This window comes from Typopeltis vanoorti, chromosome 7 (assembly GCF_054136105.1).
Source record: "Typopeltis vanoorti isolate ZY-2024b chromosome 7, IOZ_Tvanoo_1.0, whole genome shotgun sequence".
NCBI lineage: Eukaryota > Metazoa > Arthropoda > Arachnida > Uropygi > Thelyphonidae > Typopeltis > Typopeltis vanoorti.
In genome coordinates this window covers 35,241,140-35,268,932 of record NC_143555.1, presented here as the reverse complement: position 1 = coordinate 35,268,932, position 27,793 = coordinate 35,241,140, and the positions used below count along the sequence as shown (strand labels likewise).

General features: G+C 36.5%; 1 protein-coding gene across 2 annotated transcripts in view; it reads right to left on the bottom strand.

The window, feature by feature from the left end:
- LOC150104578 (ATP-dependent RNA helicase DDX55) overlaps positions 1 to 27,793 on the bottom strand; it is a 370,346-nt gene that overhangs the window by 65,343 nt on the left and 277,210 nt on the right. For both annotated transcript variants that reach the window (XM_090395791.1, XM_090395793.1), the window contains exon 13: positions 23,114 to 23,202. In XM_090395791.1, coding sequence (XP_090251917.1) covers positions 23,114 to 23,202 — 89 coding nt within the window. The remainder of the gene's footprint in view (positions 1 to 23,113; positions 23,203 to 27,793) is intronic.

The window sequence follows — 27,793 nt, the reverse complement described above, 5'->3', positions numbered from 1 at the left end:
GATAAGGACCTCAGTGTATGTCTAAGAACAGGAGCATTATCCAAAAGTTGGAAAGGATTTGTGCAGTCATTTATATCAAAAGTTGTTTGGTTAATGAAAGTTTTAGCCAATTCTTTGAAAACAAGTTTGACCTCATGTTTTGCATTTTATCTAGTGAATGATTTCATAAAGAGCCAAGGTATCCTCCAGTTTATATAACAGGCATGAAACTACAAATCCAAACTTTGAATGATATAGAATTTTTTAAAGCTTGTAATGGTTTGTTTCAGAGGAGCGTAGAATTCTATAAACTCGAATGGAATGATTGAATGATCCAATGGTTCTACTAATACAAAGAAGTGATGAACTTCTTTTAACTTATGCTTTTTAATGGGTTTCAACTTTCATGTTTCTTCATTACTTTTTTTAATAAACATACACGATATGTTTCTAAAGAAAACTAATCCAAGAAATACTTAAAATTTGAAAGCTGATTTAAAAAATTCATGACAGAAACCAAATTGCAGCTCACTTCAGCATCCAAATTACACACTTCGTGGTACCTTTTACCTCAAGGGTGGCAATTCTACTTCTGTGAAATCCAGCATTTACCTAATGAGAATACCTATTTAAAATCCTCTGCTTTTCATCACTTCTGATTTCCTCACAATGTTCAGTATCATTCACCTGCTGTATTTACCACTCTCCAAATTCTGCAAACCATCGACCTCTTCACCTTCCTATCCATGAAGATCTATCTTCTGCAATCCAACTATTCAAGTAGTGAATTCATCTTCCCATGTAACCTTAACATTCATTGATAGCTTCAACTGACTTCCCTTTTACAACACCACTGAAAGAGATGGACTGAAAGCTTTAGCTATATGCAATTACCCAACACAAATCCTACATCTACCTTTGAATTCTGGATAACCCTCTCCACTTTCCCAATAAACTTAGGTTTTCTTTCTAACCATTTCACCTTCCAGACTAACCACGGAGCAAGTCACCTCTCCTCTTGGAAATTCAGTCACAATCTTGTGCAAGCTTCCTCCCATGCAGAATGCCCTCCTTCCAACCAGTCCCAACCATATGTCTTTTGGCACTGCAAAGGTACCAAGTGAGATGACTGCAAGAACTTTTATTCTTCCTTTTCCATGGTCTGACAACTGCTTGCTCTTCTGAGTCACATACATGTTCTGAGCAAGTTACATTAGTTCAACAAAAAGTGCACCAAAACATTAAAATTTTAAAAAAATGCTATTTTTTTAAAATTTACTTAAAAAAAAATAAGAAGAATCCCAGTTTCCTACTCAGCACATGCTGAAGCATACAGTAAATGCAAAACAACAATCCACAGATCCAAACCTGATTTCATTATGACTAATCCTTCTGTCCAAATGGAAGCTTTCTAGTTTTGCACAGGCTGGTATGTTCTGGCCCTGGTGACAACTTTAATTGTGCTCCTATATGATCTCTACACTCAAGCTGATATGTATACAAATGTGTGGAAGTTATTTCAAGAGTTTTTCTGAAGGGGGGGGGGTAGAGAAGTCTATTGTCAAACTACTAACCAATCACCATCACCTAAATCCTATCTCCTACAAAATAATGGAAAAAGTTATCAATAGCTAACTTCTCGGCTAACTAGAGAAGCATCAGCTAACTAATCAGTATGAATTCCACCAAACTAGGTCCACAGCTCTTAGACTACCTTACCCACCAATGGGCACATGTAATGGAAAATTTTGGAGAAACATTGCTTTCTGAGCTTTGCCACTACTGCTGGAGTGCTTCAGGGCTCTATCACTTACCCCATCTTACTCCTATACATAAATGACTTTCTGTCAATCATCAGTAATCCTATCCACAGCTTTGTTGATAGTAGTACCCCTCCATTCATCCCATTCATTCGACAAACCATGCAGTGCTCAGAGACCCCAAGCTTCAAGATCAATTGCAACCAGTGCCTTAAACACTGATATCCATACCACCCTTCAAATGAGCAAGGATAACCCATTCATCTTTGCTACCAAAACAGTCTTGCCTTTTCTCTCAGAAAAGGGACCTCTTTTCATGTTCACACATCCTAAATACACCAAACAGGATCTGATCTCTGAAGAACTGTGTAAGAGCAAGATGTCCAGGAAAGATAGTTTCTTTCTTTTTCTATTTCCATAGTGAAGTTTATCCAGGGATATATATTGTTTATTTCTGCTAGAAAGACAGGTTTTATGGATGAGAAAATATGATTTCTTCTAGGTGCTCTAGAAAAACGTTTGCAAGATCTGGAGATTGTTGGCTCCCTATAGCAATCCCATCAACTTGTCTGCAAAATGTGTTTTGACAAATAACCTTAGTGAATGGTATAGTCAAACAGTCTGACTGTATTCAACAGAAAGGCTTGTGAAAGTAAATGTAAGCAAAGTTTCAGAGACACGTTGGTGAATAAGGATTCACCAACATGACTCTGGAAGAGTTCATCAACATGAAGGGATAAATTTATCAATTTACCCCTTCAATCAATGGGATGACTGTTAAGTCAACTGACTGAAGGGATAAGTTTCTAATTTTGTCTAAATTTCTAACTTTATTCAAACATTCCTCTAGCAGAAATTAAAGCTGTACAGTCTCTTAGATGAAACAGTCATTTCATTATTACAAAGGCCGACAAAGGGAAAGATACTGTTGTCATGGAATCCTCAGAAACAAAAGAAAAATCTCTCTCTCTCTCTCTTACTATGTAACAGATCCACTTACTAGGAACTTACCCACAATCCCACTAACAGTCAACTCAGAAAGCTAAAATCCCCACTAGATGAAGTCATCAGTGTTGATGAAGATACCATAAACGTGACTAAGTTTGCTAGAACCAGTGGAGCTTCTATGATCTGCCTAACATCCACAAAGAGAACATACCTCTTTGTTCAATCATGATTTGCATAGGATCTCCTACTTATTGCACAGCTAAGTTTTTAGCCCATCTATTAAAGTCCCAAGTTGGCAACTGCCTATTCGTTCATAAAAAATTATTCTGATAAATAATAAACAAAGTAAGAAATTTATCCCTTCAGTGATCAGCATCAACATTGAATCCTTATTCATCAATGTGCCTTGGGAAGCCTACCTTCATCAAAAGCCTTTCCCCCAGATGTCGTGAAATTGTTCGCATTTCTCATCCACTCAGGTTATTTTGTCAAAACAATTTTTACAGACAAGTTCACACACTGCAATGGGGTGCCCACTTTCTCCAGCACTCAAATTTTATCTAGAGTACCTAGAAGAAATCCTTTTCTCATCTATACAACATCAACCTTCTCTTTTTTGGGTGTCACAACAATGATATCTTTTGCAGACTGTCACCACAAAGAAGATACCTTACATGCATTTCTAACAAAAATAAACAATCTACATCCTTGCTACCTTAACCAGACACTACATACAATAGCAATCAGCTCACCATCCTTCTGAAAAAACTGGAGTCATAAAAACTTTTATATCATGCACATATTGTATGCTCTCAACCACAAAAATTAAGACAAGAACTTTCAGATATCAAGCATTTTATGCAAATGAATGGCTTCTCAGGACAAATTATAAAATGTGTTTTTGATTCCCACAAGCCTATTCCAAACAACCATGAAACAATGGTGTTCCGATTCTATTCATTTCTGGCATCTCTGACCCTATCTCATGAGTCCTTAAAAAATACCATCCAGTAATTACATTTATTCCTTTCAACAAATTCTCCTCTTGGTTCCCATCTTCTAAAGAAATCTCTTTTTTCTCTTCCTGGCATCTACCAAAAAAATGCAAGTTCCTTGGTGACTATCACCTTTCATACTTTGAATAAATTGGGCATTCTGTGGTGAAAAGATTACAAGAATACTTACATTATTAACCAGAAATTTGGCCTAGCACAATACGGAATTGATACTGAAAACAATATCCTCTAGTTTAAAACATGGTTGCTCCTACAATGCCTCTACAAGTTTGAAGGTTTCTTGAAAGAAAGTGTCAAAGGGTTAACGATTTCCTTCAGATATTGTTAAACTATTTGATTATTTCTCCTTTAAAAATAAATTATATCAATAAATCGAGGAAGAGCAATGGGCAATCCCATTTCTCCTACTATTGCCAACTTCTTCAGGGAACACTTAGAAAAACTTATTTTTGATAACATTTCACCAGACCTAGAACAGTGGTATATATGTGTGGATGATATTTTTGCAACTTGGAATGATTCTCCCTGAGTTACAGCAGTTTCCTTCTAAATTAAATGCTCTTCATCTCAGGATCCAATTTGCATTAGAAAATCATGTAAACCAATTAGCCTTTTTAGCTCTTCTAATTCTTCATCAACCAGATAGTAGCCTATATTTTTTAGTTTTTCAGAAAAAGACTCATACAGGCCATTATATCCATGCCGAATCTCATTAATATCCTAGTCAAGAGCCTCTAACAATTAAGACTTTAAATACCGTATTTGCTGGAGTAGAAGATGCACCGGCCTATAAGATGCACCCCATTTTTGGTACACATTTTTTAGGAAAAAAAAACTACCACTGAATATTATATTGAATTTACAGTATTTCAAATATAAAGTAATAAGTAGGTCTACTTTCAACAAATACCTAATCTAACTAGGAAAGAGTACCCACCTTTTAATCTTCTTTGTCAAAACCCAGAAATTCATCTCCAGAGCTAAATGAAGAAACACTTGAAACCTCTTCTAAATCAGAATCTGAGTCCTCTTACAACAAATTGTCCTCTGTACCATCCAGTGCATTACTAATGCCACACTTCTTAAATGATTTAACCACTGTCTCAGTTTTCACAGCATCCTATGAAGCTTTGACCCACTCACAAACTTGCGAAATGCTAGGCCTCTTCCTTCTTCCTGATGGCGAAACCTCAAAATCTCAAGGTCTTCTGGATGCAGTGTTCCACTTCTCCTTCATAAATCTCTTAAATGGCTTATTAATACAGACATATAAAGGTTGAAGCTGACTAGTTAGACCTCCTGGAATTACAGCTAACTGAGTTTTGAATTCATTGAGTTTATTTTTAACATCTTCTGTTCTGTGAGAACGAAACTGATCCCATACTAGCAGGGCAGGCTTCTTCAACAGTCCACCAGAGCACCTAGACCAAATGTTATCTATCCATAACTGGAATACTAGAATGTATTCCAGTAACTGGAATACATAACCACCATAACTGGAATGCTCTCACACACCGCAAGGAATCAAGAAAGAAATTACATAACTTGGCAGAGAGAAAATTTCCAGAAATGAAAGTAATAAAAAAACCGAGCATCGGCATATAAAACGCACCCTGTTTTTCAGACCTATTTTCAAACCAAAAAAGTGTCTTATATGCCAGCAAATATGGTACATTGTGCTCAATCTTTATGTTCTTCAGAAATACTTTTACAGAAAGAATTAAGATGCATTAATTCCACCTTTTTGTCTAATGGCTTTAAGGATTCTTTCACCAAAAAAAGCTTATCTCTACCTGTTCCAATGCAGAAGAAGTAATTTGCATTCTTTCCCTAATGTGCAAAGCATTACTAAGTGCACATGCACCCAGACAGAGAGAGACAGACAGACAATATCAGGGATTGATGTACATGAATAATTGCTTTCTTGTACATGATTCTGTGAAATTTCTAGATACATATAGCTTATTTTAATGTTAGTGGTAAATTTAAACTTAGCAATTTTATTGTTCAAGAAAACAAAAACAGGTGATATCATACTAAATAATACATACGGGATGGTATGTTTGGGCAAAAATGATCTTGGAAAGAAAGGAGTTGCAATAGAATTCAACACCAAATATGAAGATAAACTTCTTGATTGGAAGGGAAATTTCAAGTAGGGTTATGTGGGCAAACTTCAAAATAGAGAAATAGACAATGAAGCTTATTTGTGTCTATGATCACACAGAAGGTTCTCTTACTGAAGAATCTGAAAATTTTTCTCAATAATCAGGATAGGCAGATGGCATAACGATAACAGAAAAAATTGTCCTTGTCAGAGATCTAAACATCAGAGTAGGATATGCATCCCACAAGTCGTACAGCAATGTTTTAAGAAAATTTGGATAAAAGGGCAAGGCTGATAATAATGGCCAGTATGTATCTGTAGAATCTCTGCAGATACATGTTGGAAGTTTTTTTCACTTGGTTAGACTATAAATTATATATTTAGTTAATCCTTTATCCAAGTGTAAGCAAACAAAGTTTGAAACCTGTCTGGGTAGTGGCTCTTCCCTTAATGCAAAGCACATCTCCTTGCAGACATGTATAATGCTATGCATTAAGGGAAGAGCCACTACCCAGACAGGTTTCAAACTTTATTGAGATCTCTTTAGTGGAAGCCAGATCCAGAGGTGATACCAAGGTTGAAGCAATGCAGAAGTCATATTTACCTATACTAGTTGCCAAAATGTGTCACACATTATTAAATTACTCTGGATTAGAGAAAGATGTTGGAAGTTTTTTCCCACTTGGTTAGACTATAAATTATATATTTAGTTTAATCCCTTATCCAAGTGTAAGCAAACAAAGTTTGTGCCTCAAGAATTTTCAAGACTGGGGACAACTCATGCCAAAGTTGGACAAAGCTTCACATCACTTGCCTTAGTATCTCCCATAATGCAAAGCACATCTCCTTGCAGACATGTACAATGCTATGAATTAAGGGAAGGGCCACTACCCAGACCAGTTTCGACCTTTATTGAGGTCTTTTCAGTGGGAGTCAGACCCAGAGGTGATACCAAGGTTGAAGCAATGCGAAGTCATATTTACCTATACCAGTTGCCAAAAGGTGTCACACCTTATTATTAAATTACTCTGGATTAGAGAAAGATGTTGGAAGTTTTTTTCACTTGGTTAGACTATAAAGTTTAATCCTCTATCCAAGTGTAAGCAAAAAGTTTACACCTGAAGTATCTTAATATGACTTCTGTATTGCTTCAACCTTGGTATCACCTCTGCGTCTGGCTCCCACTGAAGAGACCTCAATAAAGGTCATAACCGGTCCAGGCCCTTTCCTTAATGCATAGCATTATACATGTCTGCAAGAAGATGTGCTTTGCATTATGGGAGACACTAAGGTAAGTGACGAGAGCTTATACCACCTTTACCACAAGTTGACCCAGTCCTGAAGATACTTCAAGGCACAAACCTTTGTTTGCTTACAGTTGGATAAAAGATTAAACTAAATATATAATCTGAAGATACATACTGGTCATTATTATCCATGTTTCAACATAAAGATATAAAAGTACACATGAAGAGAAGACACAAGAAATAAGAAAAGACTCATTGACTACGTCACTGTTGATAGTGATATCTTTATGATAGTTAAGAATAAAAGAGTATACGGGTGTTTTAGAAAGGAGATGAACTGCATTGTCCATTGCCTTGCTTATTGCAGACCTAAAGTTAGATTGAAATAGTTCCATGTTTGGTCTCCAGAGCAAGATTTTGGGATCTGGTAAAAAAAAAAAAAAAACGCCATATTTGCTGACGTATAAGCCGCACTTTTTTCTTTGAAAATAGATCTGAAAAACAGGGTGCATCTTATACGCCGATACTCGGTTTTTTATTGTTTTCATTTCTGGAAATTTTCTCTGTTCCCAGTTACACGATTTCTTTCTTGCTTCCTTGCAGTGTGTGAGAGCATTCCAGTTACGTAAAGTTCAGTGGATGCACATACGCTTTCATCGATGATCACAGCTGTGTTGCTGTTCGTTTAAACTTTCCAATTGTTGTCTTGGTTGTTGTGAACAGTGATAAATTTCTGTTGTTAAATTTTCTCTAAATTTCTTGGTAAATCATGGCTGAAAAACGTCGGCATTACTAGAGTATTGTATACAAGCTACGCGTGATTGCGTATGTTAAAGAACATGGAAACAGGGCTGCAGAGAGGCATTTTGGGCCACCCCCAACTGAGAAAATGATAAGAACTTGGTAGAATCAGGAAGAGGATCTAAAAAATCTTTTTTTCCTAAAACATTTGTATAAAAAAAAAGGGGGGGGGTGTCTTATAGGCCAGTAAATATGGTAATTCATTAAATAAAATAAAAATAACAAAAATAAAAGAAAAAAAAAACTCCTTAACCTGATCAGGGTATAAATGTTCTACAAATTCACAAATAAATCTTTTGCAGATGGAAGCCACATAAAACAAGATTTGAAGTTGGGACCATCAATTAGTTCTAAGTAGCAGAATTAATATCATTAATATCACAATGAAAACAACAATGTACAAAAGTTTTAAAACAAGTAAAGTTGAACAGCTTGTACAGGTAAACTGTAGACTCAAAGACTCTACTATACAAACATTAAAGAATCAAAAATAAAATAGTTTGAAAACAAGAACCAAACTTTGGAGTCTCGGTGGCAAACTTGGAAGAAAACATTGGCTGATTCAGCTAGGAGGCATGTGCTAATGCAAGGAAAGAAAAATAAATATGCCATGGTAGACACAAAGTTAAACAAGCTATCCTGAAAAAGAAGAATGCATACTGAAAGTTCCAAGCATGTAAATTAGCAGATGCTCTAAAAGAATTCTGAGAAAAATGTAAAAGAGCTAAGTTACATGTAAAAGTAACTAAATAAAAGTCCCAAAGAAGACTTATGTAAGAATATGAAAGATAAGGAAAGTAGCAAAATGTTCAACGGGCTATTGAAAAGCTTAGAAATCGAGGAAAGTCTACTGGAAAAGGAATCAAAAATGATAAAGCCAACATGAAAATTGAATCTAAGCATATTCTAGATGTCAAAAGCAATTATTCTTAAAGACTGAAACAACCAATCACAGAACTGAAACAGAAAATTTAGAGAAAATGCAAACAAGAGTATATCAATACTTTAGGTAGAAAAGCCATCAAAAACTTGAAATATGGAACAGCAGCTGAAGTAGATAATATTAAACAAGAAATGCTCAAATATGGAGATATAAAAGTTTTGCAGTGGTCATACTACCTCAGAAGGCCTGTTCAGTAGGTTGAACTCCAGATGACTGGAGTAGAGCTGTGAAAAAAATGAATAAAGCTGGATGTGAGAAATATAGAGGAATTTATCTACTAAGTCTTCACAAGGAATTGTGAAGACTTAGTAGATAGAAGGAATTTATGGAGACACAACACACATCTTAAAATAATTACTTTACTTAATATTAGGAAAGTAACATTCAACGTTTCGACCTCTGTATTGAGGTCATTATCAGGAAAATACATATGTATAAGATACGAGCTCCATGCCACTACACTTTACAAAGATAAAATTAATTTACTCAAACATGGTAGTTGTCTCCAAAATTTTAAAAAATGCATTCACTTTCTTTACTTGTACTTTACATAGCCTAATAAGTAGTTAAATTAAGTACAGTAGCATGTATCTTATACATATGTATTTTCCTGATGATGAAACCGTTGAATGTTACTTTCCTAATGTAGTGTTACTTTCCTAAAGAAGTGCTTGCATGAAGCAATGGCTGACTGTATACCTAGAGTCCGAATAATAAATCAAGTAGGGGTTAAATGGATGAATAACACCATTAAGCGTGAGTTGCAAAAAAAGAAACAACTATGGAGGGAATTTAAGGAGAAGGGTGACCGGCAGGCACATGAACAGTATAAAGCGCAGGCCAGAAGGGTGACGAGTGTGGTAAGAAAAGCAAAAAAGGATTACGAAAGAACATTGGCCATGCAGGCTAAAGAGAATCCTAAACAGTTTTTTAGATATGTAGCAAGTAAAAGGAAAAATGTACATGGCAGATTGATTTTAAAGAATGCCGATGGTAGGGAGGTAACTGAATCAGTTGAGATAGTTGAGTTACTGAGTGAGCACTTTGCAAAAGTATATGATCCAGGTGGTGACATTGCAGAAACGAATAAACCAGTAGATTATACGGGAATTGTGGTTAATGAAGTGGAGGTGAATAGTCTATTGCATAACCTCAATGTCAATACATCTGTGGGATTGGATGGTATACCAGCTCGTGTTGTACGAGAAGCAGCTAAAGAATTGTCAGTACCCTTGACCATTTTGTTTAATTTGAGTCTCGGGTCGGGGTTAGTCCCGAGCGGGTGGAAAGAGGGGAAAATAGTTCCACTGCATAAAGGTGGTTCCAAGACTGCTGTTGTAAATTACCGACCGATTAGCATATCAGGAATAATTGTCAAGGTCTTAGAGAAATTAGTCAAGAAAAGAATACAGGATTGGATAGATGAAAATGGGATATTGTATGGGGGACAACATGGTTTTGTGAAGGGTAGATCATGCCTCAGTAACTTGCTCACGTTTTATAACACAGTGACGGCTGAACTAGATAGGGGTTATGGGTTTACAGTGATACTACTGGACCTTGCCAAGGCCTTTGATAGGATACCACATGGAACCCTAATCAGTAAACTGGAGCAGATGGGTATAGATATAGGGTTGGTGAGATGGATAAGAGGGTGGTTGAAGGAGAGATATCAAAGAGTGGTTTATTCAGGAGTGGAGCCTAAAAGACGTCTTGTGACTAGTGGAGTGCCACAAGGCTCTGTTCTTGGACCACTGCTTTTCAATTTGTTCATCAATGATATTGGAAAGGATCTGAGAGGAAGTGTTCACTTGTTTGCTGATGATGCAAAGTTGGGTAGAGCAATTGTGAGTGCACAGGATGTCAAAATTTTACAGGATGATTTGGATAGTTTGGAGGACTGGGCTAGGAAAAATGGATGTCAATTTAATGTGGCAAAGTGTGAGGTTATGCACTTTGGGGTGAAAAGAATAGCAGCAGTATATCGCATTGGTGGAACCATACTCCAGGAGATTGATGTGGCCAGGGATTTGGGAGTGTTGGTGGATAGGGAGTTGAAGTTTAGGGGGCACATTGCAAAAGTAACTAAAACAGCTCACCAAATCACTTGGCTTCTGAAAAATACTTTAACATGCAGAGACGAACAAGTTGTTGTTCCTCTGTATCGAGCCTTGATAAGACCCCATCTGGACTTCTGTGCCCAGCTATGGGCACCAGGGTTTCTTCGTGATGGGGAGGAAGTGGAGAGGGTCCAGAGACGAGTGACCAAGATGATAGCAGGTCTGTGGAATGAACCTTATGAGAATAGGTTGAAGATTTGTGGGTTGCAGAAATTGGACGATAGGCTAAGGAGGGGTGATATGATTGAGACATTCAAATTACTGAAGGGTTTTTATAAGATTGATCCAGAAGATATTTTTGAAAATATGACTGGTGTTGGGAGGACTAGGGGCCATGCATGGAAGCTGGGCAAGAGCGTGGTTGACAAGGGTGTTAGAGCTAGGTTCTTTACTTGGAGAGTGGTAAATGAGTGGAATAAGCTTCCAGAGTCTGTTGTGGGTGCTACGACAGTGAATGAGTTCAAGGCAAGGTATGATAGATACTGTGTGAATGTTGAATAGTTGTTCTTGACATGATGTTAGGGCCTCCCTCGATGAGTCTGTCGACTCCTTGGAGTTTCCCAGAACAATAATAATAATAATAATAGCCATCTTTGTCAAAAAACTTTTAATTTAAAGGATTTTATTCAGTGTACTGTTTGTGAAATGTATGCTTTGAGGAGAGCAGTTGGAGTCTGGTTAGACAACGATAGTGGAGTGAATGTGTGCAGAAAGTGTAAGGAATATGAGGATTTAAAGAGTGTGTCTCAGGTCGTGAGAGTGATATCGTTATTGAACGTTGTTGAATGTAGAAAATAATGATATACGAGGTATGAATAGTAATATTTGTGAAGTAGAACCAGATAGCTGTGAGAGTCGCGTTGAAAGTGAGAATGAAGGTAAACATATAGAACGAATGAATGAATAAACAGATAATAAAAATGATGAGATGATGCAATGAGTGAGATCGCACAGTTATGAGGAGCGATACACAGGGCAAATCAGCAGCTGGAGCATTGGCAAAAATGTTTACTGAGCGTACCAACTAATAAATGGTAAAAGTATGATAAGAAAAATAAGAGTATGATAGTGAGTGTAAACAAAATGAAAGAGCGAGTGTTGTATTGAGATTCTTTAGTAAGAGGTGTGATAGATGAGAGTTAAACAAATTCGTACCAACCTGGTGTGAACATTAAGGATGTAAGCGAGTCAATTAGATTGCAAAAACAGAGAGTGAAAGAATTGATAGTAGTAGAAGGAATGAATGATTTGAAAGCAGACAAAATGGCTATGAGAGAGGATTTGAAGGAATTACCTGAGGTAGCAAAAGAGAAGAGTGAGAGTTAGGATGGCGAGTCTGTTGCCATAGCATGACAGTGAAGAGTATAGGAGGGCCGAAATTGATAATGACTATATGCAAGGATTATGCAGGAGGAGTGGTGTGAAATTTGTGGATGTGTGGAGCGAGTTCAATTGGTGAAAGGATTTATATAAGAGGGATGGTTTACATTTGAAAGGATTTGGTGCACGGACACTTGAAAAGGTGTTGTTGAATGAAGTGGAAGTGAATGTGCAGAATCAGGGAAACTAGAGTTATTAAGGGGGGGGGAGGGGAGTGGATATGCAGATAGGGAGACAGTTGAGTGTATGAATGTGTGTAATATGCCACAGCGAGTACGAAGGACAACAAATCAGAATGGGATAGTTAGTATAAGGCATCAGCATAGGGATGGGACAAATGGGCTTCTGCAATTCATGTATACTAATACCAGAGTATTAGGACAAGAAGGAAGCATTTTTGGCCTTGTTTGGCACTTCCAGGCCACAGGTTATTGGCAGCTAGTGGGATTGAATGTGAAGGGTATGGTGTGTTCAGGAATGACAGGGAGAATAAAATGGGGGGAGGGGAGTGTTATTGATGATAGCTGATGAGCTACAACCAAGGAGAATAGAAGTGGAACTTCAGGATAAAGAAAAGAGCACATTTGAGGCTATTTGGTGTGAGACTGAGGCTAGCAGAACAAAATATACAGTTGGGTGCTGCTATAGACCAGGTGATGGAATAGATCGTGGAGATAGCATGCATAAGCAAATAGAAGAAATGAGTGGAAGGAGGGTAATTATTATGGGAGATTTCAACTATGGTATCATTGACTGGAAGGAAGAGAGAACACATGGGAAGAAGGAATTGGATTTTATGGGGTTATTAAGAGATAAGTATCTGCAACAGCATGTAATGGAAAATACAAAGGGTCAGAGAGTGCTTGACCTAGTAATTCCATCAGAGAATTTGGCTGTAACGAATATGACCACGTTGCCACCAACTGGTGAGAGTGATCATAGGGTTTTGACTTGGGAGGTGGCTAAAGGTGTGGAATTTACGATTAAGACAGGGTACATGTGGAATTCTCAGGCTGGTATGACAAACTTAGGAGTTTGATTGATTCCGTGCCATGGCATGTAAAACTGCAAGGACTGGATGTTGATAGGTGCATGGGAGGTTAAGAAGCGTTTGCATGAGGCAATGGCTGACTGTATACCTAGAGTCCGATTAATAAATCAAGTAGAGGTTAAATGGATGAATAACACCATTAAGCTTGAGCTGCAAAAAAAGAAAGAACTGTGGAGGAGATTTAAGGAGAAATGTGACCAGCAGGCACATGAACAGTATAAAGTGCAGGCCAGAAGGGTAACGAGTGTGATAAGAAAAGCAAAAGTGGATTATGAAAGAACATTAGCCATGCAGGCTAAAGAGAATCCCAAACAGTTTTTTAGATATGTTGCGAGTAAAAGAAAAAATGTATATTGCAGAATGATTTTAAAGAATTCCGATGGTAGGGAGGTAACCAAATCAGTTGATATAGTTGAATTACTGAGCGAGCACTTTGCAAGAGTATATCATCCAGGTGGTGACATTCCAGGAATGAATGAACCAATAGCTTATATGGGAATTGTGGTGAATGAAGTGGAGGTGAATAGTCTATTACAAAACCTCAATGTCAATACATCTGTGGAATTGGATGGTATACCAGCTCATGTCGTATTTGAAGCAGCTAAAGAATTGTCAGTGCCCTTGACTATTTTGTTTAATCTGAGTCTCAGGTCTGGGTTAGTCCAAAGGGAGTAGAAAGAGGAGAAAAATAGTTCCAATGCATAAAGGAGGTTCTAAGACTGCTGCTGTAAATTTCCGACCGATCAGCATATCGGGAATCGTTGTCAAGGCCTTGGAGAAAATAGTCAAGAGAAAAATACAGGATTGGATAGATGAAAATGGGATACTGCATGGGGGACAGCATTGTTTTGTGAAGAGTCGATCATGCCTCAGTAACTTGCTCACGTTTTATAACACAGTAAGCTGAAATGGATAAGGGAAATGGGTTTACAGTGATTCTACTGGACCTTGCTAAGGCCTGTGACAAGATACCACATGGAATTCTAATCAGTAAACTGAAGCATATGGGGATGGATGTAGGGTTGGTGAAATGGATAGGAGGGTGGTTGATGGAGAGATATCAGAGAGTTTTTATGCAGGAGTAGAGTACAAAAGACGGCCTGTGACTAGTGGTGTGCCACAGGGTTCTGTTCTTGGACCACTACTTTTCAATTTGTTCATTAACGATATAGGAAAGGATCTGAGAGGAAGTGTTCATTTGTTTGCTGATGATGCAAAGTTGAGTAGAGCAATAATGAGTGCACAGGATGTCAAAATTGTGAAAGATTTGGATAGTTTGGAGGACTGGGCTAAGGAGAATGGATGTCAATTTAATGTGGCAAAGTGTAAGATTATGCATTTTAGGGTGAAAAGATTAGCAGCAGTATATTGGTGGAACCGTACTCCAGGAGATTGATGACGCCAGGGATTTGGGTGTGTTGGTGGATAGGGAGTTGAAGTTTAGGGGGCTCATCGCAAAAATGGCTAAATCACCTCATCAAATCACTTGGTTGCTGAAAAATACTTTAACAAGCAGAGACAAACAGGTTATTGTTCCTCTGTATCGAGCCTTGATAAGATCCCATCTAGACTACTGTGCCCAAGTATGGGCACCAGGGTTTCTTCTTGATGGGAAGGAAGTGGAGAGGATCCAGAGACAAGTGACCAAGATGAGTGACTAAGATAATAGGTCTATGGAATGAACCTTATGAGAACAGGTTGAAGATTTGTGGGTCGCAGAAATTGGTTGATAGGCGGAAAAGGGGTGATATGATTCAGACATTCAAATTACTGAAAGGTTTCTATAAGATTAATTCAGAAGATATTTTTGAGAATAGGTGGTGGGAGGACTAGGGGCCATACATGGAAGCTGGGAAAGAGTGTGGTTAGCAAGGATGTTAGAACTAGGTTTTTAACTTGGAGAGTGGTGAATGAGTGGAATAAGCTGCCAGAGTCTGTTGTGGGTGCCATGACTGTGAATGAGTTCAAGGCGAGGTATGATAGATACTGTGTGAATGTCGAATAGTTGTTCTTGAGATGATGTTGGAGCCTCCCTCGATGAGTCTAAGGACTCCTTGGAGTTGCCCGTAATAATAATAATAATAATATTAAGTAAAGTAATTGTTTTAACACATGTGTTATGGCTCCATAAATTCTTAACTATGAATGCTGACCACCATGTAACCTTAAAAGAAAGAATTCTCTACTAAGTGTTTAACGAAGGTTTATGCAAGCATACTTGAAAACAAGCTGAGAAAAATTATTGGAAACAAACTTGGAGAAGAACAAGCTGGATTCAGGTCAAAGAGAAGTTGTAAAGATCAGATTTACACTTCATGACAAATACAAGGTGCTATTAAAAAAAAAGCTGGACTAGTCTAATAAAATCTTACACCTTACTGAATTTAAATTTGGACTCAACCTAAATTAGGACCCTGCAAAGTAGTCCCCACTTCTGAGTTCATGCAGTGATCCCACCGCATTCACCATGCTCCAAATGCTTCCTTGAAGTCTTTTTGTTGAAGCACATCAAGCACTGCTTGCAATTCATCTTGGATCTCCTTAACGGTGTTAAACCGTCACTCCTTGAACTTCAATTTCATTTTTGAAAATAAAAACAAGTCAAAAATCTGGTTAGTAACGAAGATGTGGGATGGCTGTCAAAAACTCTCAAGTTAAGGTGCTGTGGAAAGGAGCATTGTATTGGAGAGGAGCCAGTTGAAGCTTCACCACAGTTCCAGTCTTAAGCAATGAACGACTTCTCTCAACTGCCTTACTGTGTTGAAGCAGAATTCTGCATTGACCATCTGACTGAATGGGACAAATTCTTGGTGCACAATCCTCTTAATGTCAAAAATGACAATCAACATTCTCTTTGTTGCACACTACTCACTTGCCTTGCCTTCTTCAGTCTTGGGGAATGTGGACTTTTTCGCTGTGATGATTGCTGTTTTGTCTCTGGTCATAGCAGTAAACCCAAGTCTTCTCCTGTGATTACCTATGAGATGAAGGTTGGATCATCAATGGACTTTCGACAAAGATCTTGACAGATGTTTGTATGCTCCTTCTGATCAGAAGTCAAAAGATTGGGAATGAACTTGGCAGCAATGCATGTTCAAATCTCTTATGATAATCACTCGAGCTGCTCCATATGATATCCCAACTCTGTCAGCAACTTACTGGATGGTGAAACGATCTGCACAGGCGATCTTTTGAATTTTTTCGACATTTTCATCGGTTGTGCTAGTGGATGGCCATCTTGGATTCTCTTCATCCTCCAAGGTGGTTCTGCCATTCTTAAAATGAGAGTACCACTCAAAACACTAATTTGGCTCATGACTTTGTTTTCATATGCCTTACAAAGTAATTCAAGGGTTTTTTCACAGATTTTCCCAGTTTTATGCAAAATTTCACATTTTCCCTTTGTTCTAATTTCGTGTTCATGGCAAAATCACAGAATAGCACAAACACATGATAAAAATAATGCATGTTACAAGATGACGATGCTCACTGCCACTGACTCGACAATGTCTATGCCACTGACGACAGGTAGCATGACACTGTAACCCAATCTGTTGCTGAGTATCTGGTACAGTCTAGTTTCTCTTTGAGAGTACCTCGTAAATGAGAAATCATGCAAATATGTAAGGTTTGTTGATCTGGAAAAGGCATACAAAGTGCCCAGAGAAAACCTTTACAAAACACTACAGTCATATTAGATAAATAAAACATTATAAAGAGTATATATTTATTATACATAAGTCTATATTTATTATTATTACCTGACACCTCCAGGGAATCCAAAGACTCATAGAGGGAGGACACCTACTCTACAACTCTCTGTCTCTGCCACTCATTCCACCAATGAACTGCAACTACACCAACACTATCTATTGCCCACCACCACTAGTATTTTCACAGACAATCACAAACATCCGCCCATCGTAGGATTAGAACCGGCAGCCTTTGGGCTGGAGAACAGATATGCTAACCATTCAGCGACCCAATTTAAGTTGTAATTAGCTGTTAAAAATTATGAGAATACAGAAGATAGTCCGATGTAAAATAAGATGTAAGTCAAGGATGCACCATTATCTCCTCTCTTATTCATCATCCATATGTATCACATTATGAAAGAAACTGACTTTTGGCCTGATATTAGATTGGATATGTCAAACTTAGCTCTTTGCTTTATGTAGATGATGTACTCCTAAACACATCTAGTGCAAGTCTGCAGGAATCTCTAACTAAACTGAACAACAGATGTAACAAATTTGATATGAAAATGAGCATTAAAAAGAGCAGAACTATAAAAATAGGCAGAACATAGAAAACCTCAGCTGCTTTCTGAATGGAGATCCTACAGAACAAGTAAAATATTTCTGCTATTTAGGCACAGATTTATGTGGAATAAGAGAATATGGAATAAATCTATATTCCATATAAATTTATATGGAATAAGAGAGAAATTAGCCCAAACACCAAGCATAAACAAGCAGTATAAGCAACAAGCAAAACTGTATAAAATAGACAGTTTAGATCAACAGTCCGGTCCATAATCCTGACTGTTAAATTATGATTTGACTATTGAATTAGAAATAAAACACTTGATCAGATTAGAAACCACAGATATGAGTCCTTAGAAACATCAGTTCTTAACAAATGGCATCAGCAGCAAAATCATATTAAGAATGAAAACATTAAGATGGAACTTGACACTGTTTACATTCAAGATATGGTAACTTAAACAGAATAGGAAATAAAGGTCAGTAAAATAAATTAAAGATGCCAAGAAATTATATTCTTGGTTCAATCCTTTATCCAAGTGTAAGCAAACAAAGTTTGCACTTGAAATAACTTCAGGACAAGGCAACTTGTTTATAGAAGCTACCTTAGTACCTCATAACGCAAAGCACATATCCTTACAGACATGTATAATGCTATGCATTGTGGGAAGGGTCACTACCCAGACCAGTTTCGACCTTTATTGAGGTGAAAAAGTAAAGGGGTGCTCATCATAGGCCTAGAGTAGTTAGTATAGGGGTGCAAGAGAGCCTGATAGTATTAGGAGAAAGAAAAGAGAGATAGATAATATGAGAGAAAGAGAAAAGGCCTCAGCTCTTTTCTATCATCATATAGCCAAAAGCTATCAGTTTTATTTTTTCATCAATCTTATATAGATGAACAACAAAAATACCAATTGAAATTAAAGTGCAAAGATAACTGATACCCAGGTGGTTAGCCTTATCTGAGTTAACTGAGTTGGCCTTCTCTGACTGGGATTGCTCTCCAGTTATCCTTGCAATTAACTATAAGACCACATTTAATTAATAAGATGGAACTATTTAAAAAACCTCTCATAGGAAGAACAGACAAAATTTTATCTCCCCCTGGTGAATATTGCATAATTTGGGTGTCTACACCATCTAGTCAAAAATTTGATATCTCCTAGAACACTTGTTTCTAAATACAAAAATCGTTTGAATGAATAATAAAATTTCAACAATACAATATTATAAAGTATTTGTATGTCATATTGCTGGTTTTCAAATCCATGTTCCTTTCTAACCTTCGATAAATGGTATTTTAATTCATTAATATTAAAAATCAAAAATTATAAAATTCTCTTCCCCTGACAGGTGGTGGATATAGCAAAAAAATAACCTGTTCTGTTGTAAGTAACACAATGCTCAACACATTACATAATCTGTTCCAAATATGCAGGGCAAGAGGGCAGCTGTAGAATGCTTCTACTGGTACCTCCATTTGATGGTATTGAGTGGAAGGTGGCTATATGCAATTCTACAAGCAAGATCCCTCCTGTTCGGATATCCTTGGAACTTCAATAAGTTATGAAACAAAGTATTGTTATCTGTATCCAACTGTATCCAACGGCAAAAGAGATTGAAGATTTCTTGGTGCCAAATTTTACTTTTTTTTTTTTAATGGAAAGAATGTTAATGATGAAGTGTTGTAGCAGTCTTAGAGTTAAGCACAGTGTTGTAATATTCAGGAACAATCTCAACTTTTGGACCTTTATAATTATTAACTCCAAGATGAAAACCTAGGACGCACAGGAAAAGGTCTGCACATGTGTGATCGGTCTGCAATATTTTATGGATTATAGAAGCTGTATTGCTTAAATAGCAGAATTTTAAGAGTGGAAGCACAAATCCTCCATGCTTCTTTGATAGTTGAAGAAATTCCTTTTTAACTTCTTGGTATCAGCTGAACTAAAAAAAATTGCATAGGTTTACTATATAATTGCTTTTCTTCAGCTACTGTGATGTCTGTAATATTTATTATGTACAACTGAGCAGGAAAGATTATGTTTTTGAGTACTTTAGAAGAAAAGGAAAGTAGCCCTATTTTCTAGTCTTCTAAGGTTTCCAAGTTCTTGTACATAAGTTCTTGAACTGCTAATATTGGGTAAGTGGAGAAGGGAATTCCAAAAATTCAGCAAGATCAGTGGTGCTGAATTTTTCCAAAATACCAAAAAGAAATATACAGGCAGTCCCCGGGTTACGGACGACCCGACTTAGGATAATTAATAATTCAGTCAAATTTAAGGGACTGGGTGTCAAACTCGCCATGTTTGAAAATTGGTTCTTGAACTGTTTTGTTTTATTCCTGCTGTGGAACATTATTGTTCTGAAAAGAAAATTCCCTTTAAAATTCTGCTTGTGCTGGACAATGCTTCTGGACATCCAACATCTTTAGATGACCTTCACCCTAATGTAAAGGTCGTATTTTTACCACCCAACAGTATATCATTACTACAGTCAATGGACTAGGGGAATCATTTCTACATTTAAGGCTTATTACTATGGAATACATTCCCACAAGCAGTCAGGGCTATGGAAGATGATGTGATGTCCTTGAAAGAGTTCTGGAAGAATCATAACATTCATGATGTCATCAAAAACATTGCTGATTTTTGAGAGGAAGTGAAGCAATCAACAATTAAAGGGGTGTGGAACAAACTGTGCCCTCAATTCTGTAATGATTTTTGTGACTTCACAGAAAAAGAAGATGTCTCTGAAGCCAGATAAGCTATGGTGGATAGTGGCAATGCACTGCAATTGGACATCAATGAAAATGATGTCATTGACTTACTAGAATCCCATTCACAAGAATTAACCAATGAAGAAATTAATATGGAGATAGAGAAGCAGCTGATAGAAACACAAGAACACGAAGAATCAGAAGATCGAGAGCCAAGAATGTCTGCAACAAAAGAATTAGCTAAAGCTTTCTTCTCATTGAAGCAGGATTTGCTAAGCTTGAGGAGCAAGATCCTAACGTTGAGCAGTTTACAAAGGTTTACCGTGCAGTTAGTGAGAACATTAACTGCTACAAGGCCATTTATGATTTAAAAAAAAAAAAAAAAAGAAAGAAAGAAAAAGCTGTACAAACAACTCTAGATACCTTTTTCAAGAAATCGATCAGTGGTAAGCTCCCCTCAGAATCAAATCCTGATTCTCCAGAACCCACTTCATCCTCTTCAGTACCATCATCATCTTCCTGTTAATATAAGCCTACCTTCTTCCCTCAAAAATTCCCCTTCCAGTAAGCAAGACATTGATGCAACATTAGGTGAGTGTTAACCTTTAATATTCGTTTTTGAAATTTCTCCTATTTAAACTTTTTGCACGAGTTTATTTTTATGTTCTGTTTGTTTGAATTAAAAGAAAGAACACAATAATTTCTGTAACTTATTATTACAATACAGGGGTATTATTATTATTTATTTTTACAGTATTACACTGTATTATTATTGTCGCATATGAGCCATTATAGTATTATTAATTCCATATATATACGCTGTTTATCAGGGATCCGAGTTACATACAAATCCGACTTAAAGAAGTTCTTAGGAACGTATTTCTTTCATAACCCGGTGACTGCCTGTACATGGAATCATTATCCTTAAAAGTGCCCACTACATCAGCAGAATATGCTAATATCTTATTTTCCTTCATAGTTGAAGGAACTGTTATTCCTCGCACAGCATGTGTATTGTTGACTTCCTGTAAGAAAGGTTCAAGAACCAATGCAAAGAGCAATGGACTAATGGACCTTGACCGGGTCTGGCAGGAACCCATTAACTAAGAGGTGGATAGTTGAACTAGCATAGACTCCTTTGATAACAGCTTTTTACCTACACCAATTTGCTGGAGGATTTGGAACAGAAAGGGATACAAGACATTATCGAATGCTTGAGTAAGGTCTACTGATAGCACTGCCGTTGATTGCTGTTTCATATTAACTAAGCTGTTAGATCACATAGCAAAAAATAGATTAAATTCTACTGCTCGACCTGGAATTCCATATACCTGTGTGCCATCTGTGCCAATTATGCATCTCATTCCCACTTTGAGCTTGATAATGCAGAAAAAAAAACTCGTAGTCAGTATTAGATAAAAAAATATATCTCCTGCTGCTGATTAAGGTGTGATCTCTATTAGGTTTTGGAATGAGGACAGTATGGCTTGCTACAAATTCACTTGGTGTGTGTCCTGATGGTAGAAAAGAATTAAATAGCATAACTAGAATGGGAAGAATAAAACCCAGGCCTTGCAGTAAAGTTCTATCCCTGGACCACCATCAGGTTCTGGGGATTTTCTTTTCTGGCATTCTTTATAGGCTGTGGTAACTAGCCACCAGGAGGTGGAACCCCACTTTTGAAGACTCGACACCCTAGGCACGCACTGGGGGGGGGGGGGGGAGTCATCAGAATTCAAGGAGAACCGGCCTACCAGTCTGGAACTTGGGATGGGGGGGGGGGGGGAGATCCCCTGTTGAAGACTCAACACTCAGGGGCTACCCTGAGTGCCAAGTCTTTAAAATTCGAGTCATCAGAACAAGGAGAACTGGTCTATCAGTCAGGAACACAGGAGGTTGGGCATAGCCCCCCTAGTAATAACATAAACTTAATCACGTAGTGCTGTCATGGTAGTGTACGCTCCCCTTGATGATCCATACCAGGAGATTGATAATGATAAATTTATACAAAAAGCTCAATAAGCATGTAAGAATTTATATGGCATTGATGAAATAACCTAAAATAATGTACTTGAGGAACAATTTTTTTTGCTTAATTTTTTAATTATAAATAGCCAAAATGAAACTAAAACTGAAATTACCAGTCAAATTTTAATGAAAAACCTAAATACCATATCTCATTAAATTTCATTCAGTCAGTACAGCATCATCAGTATTAATATCAATGATCCTAATATTGTCAATTAAAATGATCTGACTGAAACAAAACTGAGCCATGGATTAAATCCTAACTCTCATCCAACAAAGTAGCATCATTACAATATATAATTACAATACATTTTAATCCTTTGTGGGAAACAAAACGTAACCAGTAAGGGATATCGATGTATTAAATTTAGTAAAATCTGAGCAGGCAGCTATCCTTAAGATTAACTTACACATGCATAAATAGATAATATAAACCAAATAGATCCTTGTGCATATTGCAAAAATGAACCTTAAAATAAAATATTATTATTATTACAGCCAAACCTAGGAGTCCTTAGACTCAATGAGGGAGGCCCTAAACATAATGACTAGAACTACCCAACATTTGTGAAGTATTTATCAAAATTTGCTTTGAATTCATTCACAGTTACGGCAGCCACAACTGGTACCCATTTATCATAAAGACAAGAATCACAAGAACTTTTTACATTTATTTTGATGGTTCTATAATGGAATAAACTGGAATTCATACAAATGCAAATAGGAAAAGTGAGCAAAATACAACTTACCTTTTACTTTAAACAGTAAACGGCATTCATGTTTTTCATAAGATCGCACAAAAGAAACAAATGCTTTCATTCCTTTTTCAAATATTGCTCTAAAAAATTTAAAGAAATGTTAATTCTAAATAACATGTGCTGAAATATGTGTACAAAGTGTGAACTAGTATTTCTTAGATCTAGCTTCTTAAATTTGTTTTTAGGTTTATGCATTTACTGTTCATCAATTAAAAAAAAATGAAATACATGTAAATGTCAACAAACTTATGAATCAACCATTTGATTAATAGAGTGAGGAATATAGCATATACTTTAGAAAGGTGCATTAGTGTTGAGTACATCATCATTACTTGAAATGTATAATTATTATTACAGGCAACTCCAAGGAGTCCTCCATCGATAAGGACTCATCGAGGGAGGCCCTAAACATCATGTTAAGAACTATTCAGCATTCACACAGTACTTATCATATTTTGCTTTGAACTCATTCATAGTCATGGCACCCACAAGACTTCGACAGCTTATTCCACTCATTCCCCACTCTCCAAGTAAAAAATCTAGTTCTAACACCCTTGCTAACTACAATCTTGCTCAGTTTCCATGGATGACCGCTAGTTCTCCCACCACCAGACCTATTCTGAAAATTTCCTCTGAATTAATCAGTTACAGGCAAATTCATCGAAAAACAGTTAATCGAAAGACAATTCATCGAATGCAATACATTGAAAAAGCAATTCGCCGAATAAACAATTCATAGAAAGACAATTTAACGAATGGCAATTCATTGAAAATGCAATTCATCGAAAAAATAATTCACCGAAATTTTTTTGATGAATTATGAAAGAATTCATCGAAAAGTCATTTTTCTTGCAAACTATTGTTTAGAAAATGTTCAGTAACAATACGGAACGTTACTCATGATACAGTCAATGGATGGAAGGGGTCATTGAAATGTAATAATTATTTTCTTGCATTTTAGAACATTTAATGTAAGGTACATCCTGCTTCTTTGTGCAGATAGCGATTTATCTGTAGAGAAGACATTTCGTTCTACCAAATTTTGTCACAATAAATCTAGTCCGATTGAAATTAAAAATTTCATCCAGCCAGAGCGGAATTGCTAATTTCATTCAGGAAATTCTTTATGGAAATGTTATGATAAAAGTGATTCGTTTGGAACTGAACCGTGCAGACAGCTTCTTATACTGAAAACTTCTGCTAAGTCAGCGAGTTATTGTAATACATAATTTCGACACTTTTCTTTGTAGCACCTAATATATTGCTGAACTGAAAACTGGAACGGTTCGACAACTTTTTGTAAAAGTTTCAAATACCCAATCCGAGTAAAATTTGTCCATTAATAAATGTACGAGGCGCATAATTTTTATCAGTCATCTTCAACTGAAGGTACGTTAGTAGGCCTAATACGGAGATGAATTTCCCACCTGGAAATAGGCAAATCAGTACCATGAACACACAACATACAGAAAAGGAAACACTTATCGGACAAGAAAGACAATAAGAATCGATATTGCTATGTAATTATTCCTTAGTAAAGTAGCATTGCTATACCAAAAATCGTTATATTGAGGGGAATGAGGGAAAATAGTATTAATCATTTATATTACTACTACTACTAATAATAATAATAAATTGATTCTTTGATGTACATATTTTTCACAATATAATAATAAAATATACAGGAATTCAGAGTAAAAATATTGGAAAACTTGAAAAAATATCATTCCTGAGGATTTTTCAATAATGTTTCACTTATTCCTCAATGACAAGAGTGCCACATGCACTTATCTCCTGAATAACCTCGAAAGCAAGTAATCACAGTTAATAAGGGGAGGAATAGGCTAAGAATACTGATTAGTATATGCATGGGTATATTTCTGGGTTTTGAGGTGATCGGTGCAGTTTGTTAAAAAAAAAAAAAAAGGTTAAAATATTCTCTAGGAAAATAATAAAATAACAATGATGAATAAAGTTTCGTAAAAAAACAAACCTATAAACCTTTTTGAAGTATACTCATTTGTTGTTATATTTAGATGAGCAGCGGTTGGAAGTCTTATTCGACCTCTGAAGGATGCCAGTGGTCGGTGGACCACAGTTAGAAAACACAGTGCTAAAGGAAATTGGAACTGGGTCAAGTTGTTTTGAATTAAGGTCGAAGCAACTGGCCTTAAATCACTGCATGTGTTTTCCTATTCGGTTCGCTTGTTTTTCGACAAGAAAAAACCAAGTTTCAAGGAGGAAAAACCTTCCATCCTCGTATGAGATAGGCTAACTCACCTTCAGGTGAAATGCTCTAATAAAGGCTCTTGGCATCCTTGATAAACATAGGATGTTGAAGTCCTTTTCAGCAGTTTCATTAAATAAGCTGCAGAATTTTTCTCTTCTCAGTTTCTGCAGTTTTGTAGAAAATAAGTTTAGGATGGAGGACTTTATTTATACATTCACACCAAGGTTTTTTTGCAATCTTTCATTTTCTAGAGATGAGATGTTTCTTAAAGTTGATTTTTCTGATTTGGAATTTTCGAGATGGTTCGAAAAAATGGCTCAACAATGTGATCACGCATGATTGCATTGTTGAGCCATTTTTTCCATGAGGAGACGATTATGAGAGTGGCATACCTAAATATGCTAGAGAAATTTGTGTTACCCCAGATTGAGAATGTGTAGGGCCTCATTTTCCAACATGATGGAGCAATTCCACATTATGGCAACTGCACGGAACGGGATTGCTGATGTTGATCAGCCATGTACGTCGCAAGTGATTAAATTAATTTCCTGACTACTTTTATTTTATCAGGCATTTCATAATCCAATAAATATACTGTACGCTATTACAATGAAATACCAGAAATCTTTGTACATAAAAATTATTTCATTTAGAATTAGTTCATTGTCATTCTTATTAATTGTAGTGGGTGAGCATTTGTTGGAACTATTTTTTATTTATAATAGTTATAATAATAATAATTATTATTATATGACACCCTTTCAGGAGTACAAGTAATTGAGGAAGGGCTGTTGCTCTACAACTCACCGTCTCCACCACTTCATCCACCAACTACACAGAATGCAGTCTACTTATTTTTGTCTGTATGCGGAATGAAAAACTCAAGTTTCCATGCTCAGCTTTAGTTGAAAAAGCTCATATAAAATTCCTCTATCACGACGAGAATCAAACTCAGATCATTTCATATCGAAAAGCGCAATTCTGCCATGTTTATTTTACATATATTCAAGAATGTGTATATGCATAATACCTAGAAGAGAGTTGTCCGCTTTTACTAATGCGAAGTTAGATCATAAAACCCGTTTACTCACTGATAATTTTGTTTATATTTCTGCGTGTTTGACAATCAAAAATTAATACTGTTTGTTTTTAGAGAAATGAAATTTGTAATAAAAAGATTCGAGATTCATTAGTGTGTTTGTTTTAGGAATTTGCTAACAGTTAGGATTCTATGACAACTAATTTAACTCATAACAGTGTTCTCGGATCTTCCTTGTCAGCAACACCATCTGGGTGGAAATTCAGACATTCACATAATAAATGGTGTTTAAGTAGTACATGTAAATGAGGGAAAGAAAAGTGAAACGTTCATTGCTAATAAGTAAATAACACCTGTGTAATGTAATGGAAGAAAAGTCAGTTTACTGATAAAAGATTTCAAAAACTATATTTTCCCCGCTTCTGAATAACGTCGATTAGGTGATAATATAGTGTGAACAGTAACAAAATTTCACAAAAAGTGGTTGTCTTTTTGTGAAACTGACTTAGATCTACTTTTCGATGTACTGTATTTGTTTAAATGCAAACACAAGCACTGTGAATTTTGGCAAATGTGATTGTTAAGTGCAAAGTACAAGCATTCAGAAATGTATCGGTGGCAATTGATGCAATTTTCCTACAAGTTGTGCCAATATTAATTACAGTTTACTTATATTAAATTCAAACTTTTACAAGAAAACATTGTCCATTCCATCAAACAGTTAAATTTTAAAAGCTGAATATTGGAATTGTTTTTACTCATTCGATGTTTTGAAATATGTGCTTCTATCACTTTCAGTCAAGAGACTAATTATATTTACTGGATTTACTCTACCCCCACTACCTCCCACTGTTCTCCCCGTACAAACAATATAAACATCTTGTACTTGTCATTCATATCTGAACTACAACCGTTCTTGAAGGTAATAAACAATGTGCGCTGCCGTTTGCTTTTACAGCAGTAGTGTAGCCAGAGGGGGGGGGGGGTGCGAAGGAGGCGGTCCCCATCGGGCGGCACTTTGAACCTTTTTGAACTTTTTACAGTTAATTCTAAAAATACAGTCTCAAGAACTGATTTCCAAATATTGTAATACTACTGCGAATTTTCCTCACAATTGCTGTAAGTGTAGCTAGTTGTGAGAGGAGGAGTTTTTCTAAATAAAACTGATTAAGAATCATCTACATTATTATTAAATAGACTTTGCCAATGTCATCAACGATTTTGCTAACAGAAAAGCAAGAAATATAACATTTTAGAATGTTGAATTAAAGTTTTACTTCAAAAATAAACAGTGTTCTAATTTATTTCCCTATACGTCATTTTAACTTTTTGTAGTATTTCTGGTGTGTATTGAGAGGGGCTGCAAACTCAGGGACCGCCCCAGGCGGCAAAAGTTCTAGCT